The following is a 13,516-nucleotide window of genomic DNA, read 5'->3' as shown; positions in this document are numbered from 1 at the left end:
GCAGGAAAGTGGATTTGAGGTAGAAGATCAGCCATGATCTTATTGAATGGCAGAGCAGGCTCGAGGGGCCAAATGGCCTACTCCTGCTCCTATTGCTTATGTTCTTATGTTCTTATAGAATGATACAGCACACAAGGAGGCCATTTGGCCCATCATGTCTGTGTCTGCTTTTAGGTAGAGTTATCCAATTAATCCCAGTCCCCTGCTCTTGCCCCTTAGCCAATAGTATTTATCCACTTCTCTTTTGAATGTTACTATTGAATCTGCTTCCACCACCCTTTCAAACAGTGCATTTCAGATCATAACAACTCGCTGTGTAAAAAAAATGTCCTCATGTCGCCTCTGGCTCTTTTGCCACTCACTTTAAATCTGTGTCCTCTGGTTGCTGACCCTTCTGCCACTGGAAACAGTCTCTCGTTATTAACACTATCAACACCATTCATGATTTTTAAAACCTCTATCAAATCTCCTCTTCTCTACTCTAAGGAGAACAACCCCAGCTTCTTCAGTTACTCCACATAACTAAAGGCACTCATCCCTGGTATTATTCTAGTAAATCTCTTCTGCACCCTTCCAAGGCCGTGTCATTCTTCCTAAAGTGTGATGCCCAGAATTGAACACAATACTCCAGCTGAGACCTAACCAGTGTTTTATAAAGGTCTAGCATAACTTCCTTGCTTTTGTACACTATGCCGTGATATTCGGCGCCTTAGCACCGGCTGATAAGGCTGGTTTCGTAGAAAAAATGGCAGCTGCCTCACTTCTGCCTACTTCCGACAGGTCCTGCAGCAGCCGCCATTTTGGGCAGGTCAGTAGTGTGGCCATTGCCTGCGCTTGCTAGAGAAATGGTAATGAGGCAGATCATGACGTCAATCAGTGTGCAACGCTGATTTGACTCACGACCAATGTTCCCTTTTATTTTTTTGGGTGCGCAGCCCCTTTAAGGGGCTGTGTGGCCCACTCACAGTTTCGCGCATCTGCAAAACTTTATATTGAGAAAGCAGTCCCGGGCTGCGTAGGATCGGCAGAGAGGTGCGTGGGGAACATTGCACACGAACTGCCATTTTCAACATCATCACTCCATTCAATGCCCTCTCCAACTCATGAACAGCTGAACATGCATTCAGCATCAGGAAGGACACCACACCAGCGCTATTTAAAGGCATCAGCAATAACTTGCAGCTGACTTAAGAACATAAGAACATAAGAAATAGGAGCAGGAGTAGGCCAATTGGCCCCTCGAGCCTGCTCCGCCATTCAATAAGATCATGGCTGATCTGATCCTAACCGCCAATCCACTATGACAGGACTATCTCCTGAATCGAACAGCATTAGACACACGAAAACAGGAGCAGGATCAGGCTACACGGCCCCTGGGCCCGCTCCGCTACCCACAGGGCCATGACCTATCCGAACCTAGACTCATGTCCAAATTCCTGCCCGCTCCCCGTAACCCTTAATTCCCTTTTCTACTAGGAAACTGTCTATTTCTGTTTTAAATTTATGTAATGATGTAGCTTCGACAGCTTTTTGGGGCAGCATATTCCATGGACCTACCACCCTCTGAGTGAAGTAGTTCCTCCTCATCTCAGTTTTGAAAGAGCAGCCCCTTATTCTAAGACTATGCCCCCTAGTTCTAGTTTCACCCATCATCTGGAACATCCTCCCTGCATCCACCCGATCCAACCCCTTCATAATCTTATATGTTTCAATAAGATCGCCTCTCATTCTTCTGAACTCCAATGAGTAGAGTCCCAATCTACTCAACCTCTCCTCATATGTCCATCCCCTCATCCCCGGGATTAATCGAGTGAACCTTCTTTGTACTGACTCGACTTGCTTTTTGATTTCTACTGGCTCTGTGTAAGTTTGTGCAACTGTTTGGAGCTTTCTACACTTAATTAAAGTTGCTGAGGTGACAGGGAGTAGTGCTGCAAGTGGGGAACGCGATGCTTCTGATTTCAAGGCTTCTGCTCAGACCACTTGCTCTCAGTCATGGGGGCTCTATTAGCAGTCACCCTCATGCTCAAGTATGACAGGGAGATGTAGCAGAGGCTGCAAAGAAGAGATCAAGCTGCTCGCAGAGGGAGGAGGAGGAGGGGCAGGAGGACTCTCAGCAGGAGGCCTTACCCAACTAGGGTCTTCCGAGAGGACTTCTTCCACCTGCACTTAAACAAGGAGCAGTGTATTAGGAGGCTCCACTTTGCCAAGGAGATGGTCACAGAACTCTATCACCTCCAGCAACCAGAACTGCAGACTCAGAGCAGGGCCACGACGACTCTGCCAGTGGCCCTCAAGGTCAACGTGGTCCTCAGTATTTTTGCCAGTCTGGAGCAGGAGACATAGCAAACATCTCGCAGTTTGCGGTCCATTGATGCATTCTGGAGGTCACAGAGGCTCTGTACTTCAGGAGAAGGGACTTTATTGTCTTCTCTCTGAAAAGAGAGAAGCAGGAGGGGCACGCCTGTTACTTTGCCAGGATATCGGTCTTCCCCATGGTGCAGGCTGCCATCAACTGCACATGCGTGGCCTTGCGGGCATCGCATATCAATCCTGAGATGTACTGCAAAGGTTACCACTCACTTAACGTGCAGTTAGTGTACAACTACGCCCAGCACATCATGATGGTGAATGTCTGGTACCCTGGCAGCAGTCATGATGCCTTTATCCTGCAGCAATCCAGTGTGCCAGTAGTCTTCCAGCCACCAAATCAAATGCAAGGGTGGCTGCTCAGAGACAAGGGCTATCCGTTCTACACCTGGCTGATGACCCCCCTCCGCAACCACACCACTTGTGCCCAGCATTCATATAATGAGAGCCATGCTTCCATGAGGAACGTCATCAAGCAGACCATCGGGGTTTTGAAGCAACGGTTCTGCTGCCTTGCAGTACATGCCAGAGCAGGTGCCTTATTTCGTGGTGGTCTGCTGCATCCTCCACAACTTGGCCATTAGGAGGAAGGGAGGAGGAGGAAGAGGAGATAGAGGAGAAAGGGATCAGGCAGGCAGCAGATCCCCGCAGATCCCCGTTCCGGACGGGCTGTCCATGAGTGCCTTATTAGAATCGAGTTCCTATGAATGAAACCCCAGATCCCCATTGCTCACCACTTCCCCACCTTACCATCCCTCTGTCATGGCAGATCACAGTGTCCTCTTGGGCACAAAGCTGAATGAGAGCCACCACAAAACCAACATACCAAACATAATATAGAAATTAATCAATGTAAAACTACACATCAATTAATCACCCTTGTGCATTCCCTTAGTGTCTGTCTTTCATATTCCTTTGCCTGCTCTAGTGCTCCTACGCAGTGCTACCACAGTGGTTGCAGCATGGCTGGCGGATGGCTACTGACTTTCAATGGGGGAGACTGCTTATTGCCTTGCAGGGTGACCTCAAGCAGCTATGGGCCTAGAAGGCCTGGCTGTAGACTGCACCACCTCGACATGGGCAGCCGCAGTCTGGGGTGGCTGGCTGACAGGCAGCAGCAAGGGCACTGGCGGAGTGGCAGGGGTGGGAGTAGGAATGCTGTCATCCTGAGAGAGGACAGCAGGTTCTTGCTCCATGGGGCCACTGCCACTCCCCTGGGGCGGTGCCTTGGCAGTCCTAGCAATCTGTTGGAGCACAGATTCCTGGACTGCTGTGACACCCTGCAAACACCTTTCCACACTCGTTAACCCAGCGATGATGACATCAGTCTGAGCTTGCGTGGCAGCAGCTGAACTTGCATTAGAGCAGTCTGAGCTTCCACTGTAGCACTGAGATGTTGGGTCGCTTCTGCTTGTGCTGCAATGGAAGCTGCAACATCGCCCATCACACCCAGCAGTATGGTTGTGTCCACAAGTGTCCTAATGGAGTGGCCCATCATTTCCATCCTGGAAATCATGGGCTCCAAGCTCCGCGCAAAGGCCCGTGCAATTTTGGAGCCAGACTTCTCCATGCTCCTGGCCACTGACAAGAGGCTCTCTGGCAGGCTTGCCATTCCACTAAGCATTTCCGTGTGCATGCCCATCATCCTTCTTCTGAAGGCCGCCCCATCAAACTCATCATCTGAATCCTGTGCAGCAGAACTTGTGCACAGACTCGCCCTCCTGGGAGCTGGCACCCGAGCTACCCTTTTCCCCTGGCCTGGCTGCAGCCACTCATGCCCAGTGACTCACCACGTGCAGATCTCGCCTCTATACTACTTAAAGTTCGCGCAGTGCCATTTTCTGAGCTGGTGCCTGGGAGTGTCAGATCAAGTGACGGTGTCTCTTCTCCTTCACTCTCTTCCACAACGTCGGGGACAGGCTGGGCTGGTGGCAGTTCTTGGGTATCTGAAAGCAGAAAGGCACAAGGATCGGGTTGTGGTGAGGGGAGGGGGCTAAAACAAGATGTGCACGCCTACACCATCAGCAGCTTGTAAGTGAGAAGAGGTTGTGAGATGAGGGCGAAGTGGGATATGAGAAGAAGGATTAGATATGAGCATGCGGTCATCAGCAATGCTTTCAACCTCACCCCTCACCACGGTCTCAGTGACAGCCCCTCCAAAGACCTCCAGCCCTCTCTCCTCCAGCTCACTCAAGTTCTGAAATTGGGCTTCCCCTCCCCCCGTCTGCTGCTGCTCACGGCAGTTGTGCGCCACCTTTGCCTGCAAGAGAAAGGGAAGTGTGTCATTGAGTGTGGTGCAATGTGTTTGGCTGATGTGCCTGCAGTGTGTGCAAGGTGTGAAATGTGAGTCTTGCAGCAGTGGTAAGTGTGTGAGGGTGAGGTGAAGCTATTATTGTGAGGTAAGAGTTGTGTTTGCTAGAGATTGTTGGTAGGTGAGTGATGGGGGTGTGGTGCATTGAGTAATGTTTGATGCTAGTGGTGCAGTTGGTGGGATATGACATTTGAAGATGCATTCACTCACCTTGAAGACTCGTGTTAGATCATTAAACTTCTTGCACCACTAGATCCAGGTCCGAGGGGCAACGCATAAGGCAGTGACGGATTGAAATTATGTCCTGTATACCCAAGTCCAGGCCATTAACGTATATATCAAAAAGAGCAGCGGTCCTAATACCAATCCCTGGGGAACACCAGTCAGAAAAACATCCATTCATCACTACTCCCTGCATCCTATCTGTTAGCCAATTTCGTTTCCAAGTTACCACCATCCCTTTAATACCATGCGCTTCTAGTTTCCAAATAAGTCTGTTATGTGGTACTTTATCAAATGCCTTTTGAAAGTCCATATATACATCTACTGCATTACCTTCATCAACTCTCTCTGTTACTCATTCAAGGAACTTAATCAGGTTAGTCAGACACGATTTGCCTTAACAAATCCATGCTGGCTGTCCCTTATTAACCCTTATTAATCAAAGTGAGAGAGAAATCTATGTCCTTCCCTTTTAACTAAATGCTGTTATGTGGCTTCAAAGTATATTTAGTTCTCAAAAGATTAATCAGTCTTAATCACCTGCACTACAACCATATTTAAGGTGAAAGTTGGGATTCTTGATTTTTTGTGGGGAAGCTTAAGATTCAAACCCCTGCCACCCCACTGCCCCCCCTCCCCCCCACCCAATGCCATTGAAATTTTGAATGGAAACCTGAGGTAAGGAGATGTAATCTACACATTCTAACAAACTACTAAGGTTAATAGATTCATTCAAATGCAAATAAGATAGATTTCTTTCAGAAAATAATATTTGGGGATATAGTAGATGAGTAATTTGAGACCTGACATGTGGTAAGTGTAGCATGCTTGGGAGGAACAGGTGACTTTAGATCTATGGATCCCTAAGCTCTCCACCACTGGGGTTTTCCTCACCTCAGGGGGAATTTTAACACCAAAAAAAGGGGTTGGGTGGGAGGTAAAAGAGTTAAAAAAAACTGAATCCCAAACCCAACCTGCCACTTCCGGTTTTAATGGAGGCAGGACAGTTGGTGGTGGGATGGGGGGGGTTCAGCCAACCTGCTCCAGGTGGCAGGTCGCCCATTTAAATATTATAATCAGGCTCCGTGCCTCATGGTGATCCACCATTTTAAATTTAACTGTGGGTGGTTGGGTTTCCCAGGCCTTGGGGAACCTGCCAGCTAAAGGGAGTTGAGGACTGCTGGATCCAGGAGGTAAGTGCCTTTCCACTTACCTGCTGATCCAGCATTCCTGCCTCGCCAACCCCCCGCGATTGGACACCCCGACCCTTCCGATCGCCCCCCGACCTCCCGCCGAGGCCTCCGATGGCCCCTCCCCACGAGGCCTCCAATCGCCGATTCCCCCCTCCGGCCTTCGCTCCTCGGCCCCAGCCCCCGATCCCCCAACCCAGCCCCCGATCCCCCTCCAGCCTTTCCCCTCACCCTCAGGCTCCGATCATCCTTTGGCCTCCCCACTCTGGCCCTGAACCCCCTCTGGCCTCCCTTCTCCGGCCCTGAACTCCCTCTGGCCTCTCCCCTCCGGCCCCGATGCCCCTCCGGCCTCCGATTTCCCCCCCCCACCTGTCCTTCCCTCCCTCCTCTCTGCGGCCTGATGCCGCAAGCCTACCCCTCCATCTGGCTGGCTGCGAGCGGAAAACAGTGATTCCAAATGCTAATCAGGCCTTGCCGTTAAATTCGGCAGGGCCTGCAGAAACCTGTTCTCCTGGGGTTCCCGACCACTTTCCAGCACCCCTGCTCCCTACCCGCCTCTAAATTAAAATTCCTGCCCTCATGTCTGGGTCTGTTGTAGACTAATTGATAGAGATTGATTGCTATTATTAGTTAACAACTCCATTATCATTGTATCATGCAACTAACAGAATGGTAAAAGGTGAACAAGATGGGCCTTGATCTTAATAGTTCCTAAAGTACCCAGGTGTCAGCAAAGAAGATCAAGCACACACATCATAGACTACCAGAGAGATTGATTGTACCTATCCTACCCGGCCAACATAGATGTCATATCCGCAAGACACTGAACACACACATACCCTTCAGATCGACAGGGAAATCAAAACTGCACATCCCATTAGAACAGCAAGGAGAGTGAGACGTATCCAGTAGACCACCAGGGAAATTAGAAGACAGTGCGCATTAGGCCACCACAGAGCTGGAACATATTCATCCTACCAGAGCAAGATTGGTAATAAACACACATAAACTAGATTACCAGGAAATCAAGATGCATATAACTCACGAGAAGGAAATGTGCACCCCAATGCACTGAACTACCAGGGAGCTCAGGTGCACAGAACAGCAGAATCTTTTTGTTTAAAACTGTCTACTGCTTCCAGCAACCAATATTATAAGAATCATACATAGTTAATGAGCCATTAACACATGGGCAGATTGGAACAATATGTTGGCATACCTGAGCAGATCAGACAAAGCACAGCAACTACAAAATACAACTCTACATCCACAATAGGACATGATTAGTAAAGTGACAGTAAACCCAAATTTGACTCAGACAAATACATAGTTAATTTAGTTGGGAAAAAAACATCCAAAGTACTAAACCGGTGCTGTGAGAAGAGGGGAACTTTTTATTGCAAATTTTTTCCAGCTTTAATCAGTTTGAAATTTTTTTTACATAATTCTAAATGGTTAGTTATTTTTTACCATTTGATTATAAATCAGATGAATTTGCATTTACTTATACATTTATAATTTGGTTAATTAAATAAACTAGCTGACTTACCCATCTGGAGATGCTCTTCAGAGTAAGTTGATAAGACAGTTGGAACTACAGAATCTGGCCTTTGTAGCAGTAAAACTACTTACTTAATATGTAGTACATAATACTAGTGAAGAGCATGCTATTGTCAGTTTAAGGAATGTGTAGCAGAGAAGTTTAAAGTGCCATAATTATAAAATTTGATCATCAGTTCTGTGACTGAAAAAGTAATTAGAGACTCACATTTTATTGACTTTTAGTTAAATTAAAATTGCTGCATGATTTTTTTTTAAACTATTTACACAAACTATTGTTTAGGACAACACAATTTGTAAAATCATTGTAAACTATTACAAACATAAAACCATTAGATCAGACCTAAGCTTAAAGCTGCTAGTATTTGTCACTGATGAAGATGTAGTGTTGACACATGGAAGCGATTGTACAATATGGGTCAGCCCAGTTGGCTTTGTCCATCTCTCTTGACTAAAACTCTATCCCATAACTATTGAGTATTGCTATAAACAATGTTATTATTTATTTATTTGAAGCTTTAACCATACAGTTCACACTTCAACGGTAGCTGCCATGAACTCCCTCTGTTCATTTTAATAAAGCTCCCTCTATTTGTTTTATTCATTGTCCATCTTTCAGAAAACAAACTGAAACAATGGGATGTCAATAACTTATCTTTAAAACATGAGAATTTATTAGATAAATATCATAGCTAATTTTGTAATCATTTGTAAATCTCACTTGTTTCTGCAGCAACCCTTTAAGGTTTATAAATTTTAAACTAAACATGCTGGCCCTGCAACAAATGAATTGCACTTTCATTCTTCTTTCTTTGTAACATTTCTCCAAACTGGTATTTCCAGTGCCTTTGAGGTGATTTTTAATAGTATGCAAGTGTCTGTCTGCTTTTTATGCTAATTATGGAAAAATATCATGAATGGCAAATGAGTGAGTCCTTTTTACTGTGAGGATTTTAGAAGTATAACCTGAGCTGTGTATACTGCAAAGTGCCAACCTTTGGGGAGGGTCGAGGGGAATGTGGAGAGGAATCTTAATGATCCAGGTCTGCCTGCTGACCCACATTTCTTCATTCAAAATATGTTATACCATTGTGCAAGTTTGTCCATGCCACTGGCTTAAGAAAAATGGCATATGAGAAATCTTGTGGGATTGGTACGCAGTTAAAACAAATATGAAATCAGGCTTCTGCACCTGAAATAGTCCTCAATAACAACCTGGTGTACGATTCATATAAAACCAGAGGGCAGAATTCTGAAAACAGAATGGTATGGAAAAGCATATTTTTCAAACACTTTCCCCTCATTCCTTCTTTTCCAAAAAAGGCACTTGGGTCTCTATTTTTTAAATTTATTACCTATCTACATAGCAAATCCGTTGTAATCTAAAAATACAAAGCTTGATATGATTAGATCAAACATTACAAGAAAATGGTGGCAAGGCTTTTACTCATATGTGTCAATAAAGGTTGTTTATTTCATTGGTGCGTGAAGTGAAGAGTGAACATGAGGCACTAATTAAAAAATGCTGCAAGCAAGAAACAGATTTGTTCAATACACAGCCATTAAGAATAGCAGTAATGTTTCATTTCTGTGCGTGCATTGTATGTACATTCATTGCCTCTTTCACATGAACAGTAGCCTGAAAGCTGATAGTTTTTAATGATGACACTCGTGTCACTAACTCCTTCACTTTTTCATGATTCAAATGTAAATGGAAGAATTTAGGGGGAAGTATTCCTAACAAGAGCATTTCAATAGTTAAAGGTTTTACCACAAAGGCAGCTGCATAAATATTTAATTCATAATAATATAATTGTCAGAGTATTTTACATTCTTGTTCTTAAATCCTTTACTGTGATCTCACTGAAATGTAGTTAAAGCCACAGTGTGACCCTCAGTATAACATTCTTTCAGAGGTACTGGAGTTTCAGATATTTTCTAAATTTTAAAGTGCAAAGGTGGTCCTGGAATTGACCAAGCTATAACCAGATTTATAGTATTTGCTTTAAAGAATTGCACATTCTGCTCAGCAACACAAACAACATATTTAATTGCGTACAAATGCGACCGTTATCTGATTTTGGAACCACCATTTTGAATACAGCACGAGAAAAAAATGATCCAGATCTCCATCAGTTAATGGAAGGGCCTTTCTCCGAGTTTATAGAGAGGTATGGGGTATTTTCAAATGTTATTGTTTATAAAAGAAGAAAAATGTAAGCACATTGATAGTTTGTAATGCTCTTGTCCATTTGGGGATGAGACTATTTTATCAAGATAATCTTTTCTTAAACAATTTGGTTGCATAGTGATAGGTCAGCACCATCATGTGTAAAGCTCTGTTAAAAATAACTTCCCCTCTAATTTAGTTTATATTTTTATTACATACTCTGGAGTATCTACAACATAAGTTTGCATGGTCAGTCCTAAAAATATTCACTGTTTTTAACTGTCACAAACATTTGTTGGACCAGCTGCAAAAAAACTGCTTAGCAATAGTATAGATAATTCCTTTTAACTAAGTATTGATTTATATCACTCTAATTAATTTTGAAAGCCCTTTATATATACCAGTTTTCATATTCCTCAAAAGTGTTGCCATACATGAAAACCACCTTATATGAGCAGGTTCCTGCAAGTTTCTAATGTAAGCTCATTTACCTCATGTCCCAGTATGTTTCTGACACACAGTTAGTACTGGTACAGCCATCCCTGTCGTATCCAATTCTAGTTATAAGCAATATTTTGTTTGTCGCACCTATCACATATTACAGGATTCCACTGTATATAAAACATTTTGCATCTGCAATAATCCCTTTTACACCCAATTACATTGTCAGTAACCCTTTCACCTTTCTTAGGTTATTTTGTTGTTAATATTTCATTTTCTTTCTATATTGTGGACAGTTAATCCATGTAACGATGTACAGAAAGTAAAATTGTTCAATTACACAAAATATTACATTAATACAAACTGAATTAAATGCAGGTTACAGCTCTTTTGCTAGTGTACTAAGCTAAGTGCGGGTCTGTAGCAACTAACGGCTTCTGAGCTAAAAAGACATAGATTAATACTCAAGACTAACAAAAAAATTCTTAAGTGCTGTAGCATTTTGTAAGAATTTTACAAGTATTATAAACAAGATATTTTACATCAGTCACCATTACACATTATATCAAAAGAACGTTACATGAAAAGATTAAATATGATATATATCCTCTTTTTCAAGGAAATTAATTATAACCTGCATGAATCTATGTAATATGTATGGCAAACTAGGAAGTGTGTAAAGAGAATTTTTAACACAATTAGACATGTATGTTTATTGAGGTTGGTTCAACTGAATATGATGTATAATTTAATATATATTTCTTATGAGGGTCAGATTAGAGCATACATGTTGAAGGGGTGAGTTAATGGCTGCTTTGTAATATTTATGGATGATATATGGGTTTTCAGATAAGACTTTTTAAGAAAAAAAGCAACCAACCTTTACAACGTACGTCACACCAGGTCCCAGGATTTTCTCATTAGAGTGCAGCCACCCTCGTGAGGGTTTATTGACAAAGCTGCCACTGTGACTCCAGTCCTCTCCACCCAGGTGAATATCTTCTACCTTGGCCCTCTTGTCTGTATTCATCTTGTTCACGTCCTGCTGGGAACACGGAGTGGTAGAGACAGGGTTACATGTGTCTACTGCTGCTGTAACCGAGCTAGGAGTGCTTGAACTGCCTTGCAGTTTAGAAGCTGCAAGGTCTTTCACTGCAGAGGACAGATTTTTGATGCCCAACAGGCTGCCTGTGCTAGCAAATTTCAAATGGGACATCTTTTGGATGAAGGTGCAGAGTGTCGTGGGCCCATCTTCCTGGTCCTTGCGGAGCACCTCCGATGAGGCTGGATACGAAGGTGCAGCAGATGTCGTCGTCGTTGTAACAGTCGAGCCCTTGCCGTTCATTGATAAGTTGTGTATAAGCTCATCGAATGATGTCACTGAATCATTCCTGAAACGGTTATACTTCGTACGGTGAAGCATGCCCTTCTATCTGCTTTTCTGCATATGTACATCCAGATCTGACGCAAACTTAGAATGCGTTTGTTCTACCATAGCAGATCTCTCATAGTACCAAAAGCAACCTGATAAACCCAGGCAAATGAATACCCACAGAAATAAATGCGTCTCCTAAGTGCAGAGGTAAGGGCCTGGCGTAGTAGTACTTTGCTAAGACAGAGATCACCGTCCTGCTTAGAGCTGCCAAGCTGCTCGCAGCAAAAGTATGAGTCACACAAATGAGAAGACCCTTTTCAACAAAAGGCTCACTGAACACTGCAAATCACTTCCTGTTGCAAAACCATCCACCCACTTACAGCACACTAGAACCAATCAATTTTCAAATTTCCCCTTCCCATTTTGATAGAAGGGCATTTTCACTCAAAGCCGTAGAATTTTTCTTTTCCAGAAAGTAAACAGCTCTAATCACCAGGAATTTCATCTTCAGCAAAATTATTTCTACTTATATCTGTTTACTGTATTAGACCATCCTATCATTCGAACTCAGCAAGCCGTACAGTCTTTCAGTGCTGCATACAGCTGTAATATACCCTTTTGAAAATCCCTGCATATGCCTATGTGGATTAAACAATACATTAAACCAAAGAAAAGCATCTAATCTTAGCCGCGATAGACAAAATCATAATCCTGGATTTGAATAGTACTGTAACTGAGAAAAACAGCTTAACTTTCTGTAATGATGTAAATGTGTGTTATAAAAAGCATAAATTCAAAAGCATCTGTTTCAAATTAGAAAGATCCCACTTCATCTATTTCAAATTTCAAACTGAACATAGGAAGCTAAAATAAAATACATCTTCTGTGCATTTTCACTTTTTCTCCATTTAATTTTGCTTTTAGAAATTAAAATTATTGAAATACTGTAATACCGAGATACAGTGGCAGCAGCCTCAGCATTTTTCAGGTAATATGGTTTACTTTATTAAAATGAACTGAACACCTCTGGTGCCAGATCCATAAAGCAGCACTGAATAAAGCTTTTCTTTCTTTACCCACCATTTTAGGGACAAGTTCCTCCTCTCCTACAGAGAAACACCAATAATAAGAGACACAATATAAATCTCATTCATAATCTGCACTGCATTAATTTCTCAGCATTTTAACTCAGCTCCCAAGCATTCCATTCAGAAAAGAATTAGGTTTTAATATAATACAGACTCACACCAGCACATACAAAAAAATAAGCAATTTTTATCCTGTGGGAAAGTGGTGTTTCAAATCATTTATATTTATTTGAATGAAATGGTAAGGGCGCATACCAATAATTCTGTGAATGAAATAGGGCCTTGCTGCATCTGCCAAACGATCCCTTGGGTGCTAATGGCTTTATCCAATAAGAAAGAACCTGGATGACTCATTCAGGATAGGATTTCTGAATAGTGGATTCTTCCATTTTCCTTACAGGTATGTTTCTTTCATATGTATCAGATAAGCTCATTACTACAATTCAATAGCAAAGGCATGGAATTTTAGCAAAAACATATTTATAATAAATTAATAGTTGTAGTTGAATTCCGATGTTAATTCAGTTAGAACCGTTTCCTTCACATATATGTTTATTTGACCCCCCTAAGAAGATGCATCCAACTGGTCCATTCACATCAGCAAAGTGGATACGTACCATACTGTTCGATTTTTCTGTGATTTGAATGTTAATTATTTTATTCAAAATATCAGATTGCATGACAGATTATTATGGGGAAAAGGGGAAGTGTTTTTATTTCTCAGTATATGTGTGTGAGATGCAACGTCAAACCCACAAAAGATTTTCAACTCTCTAACATCTATATCAT

General features: G+C 42.8%; 1 protein-coding gene across 1 annotated transcript in view; it reads right to left on the bottom strand.

Annotated features, from left to right (window-relative positions):
- shc3 (SHC (Src homology 2 domain containing) transforming protein 3) overlaps positions 1 to 12,237 on the bottom strand; it is a 376,522-nt gene extending 364,285 nt beyond the window's left edge. The window contains exon 1 of the mRNA XM_085984744.1: positions 11,145 to 12,237. Coding sequence (XP_085840870.1) covers positions 11,145 to 11,687 — 543 coding nt within the window. The 5' untranslated portion in view covers positions 11,688 to 12,237. The remainder of the gene's footprint in view (positions 1 to 11,144) is intronic.
- Positions 12,238 to 13,516: the final 1,279 nt, after the last annotated feature.

This window comes from Somniosus microcephalus, chromosome 1 (genome assembly GCF_052327205.1).
Source record: "Somniosus microcephalus isolate GS21.2 chromosome 1, FLI_Smic_1.0, whole genome shotgun sequence".
Classification (NCBI taxonomy): Eukaryota; Metazoa; Chordata; class Chondrichthyes; order Squaliformes; family Somniosidae; genus Somniosus; species Somniosus microcephalus.
The sequence above is the reverse complement of the archived record's forward strand: the minus strand, read 5'-3'. Positions and strand labels throughout refer to the sequence as shown.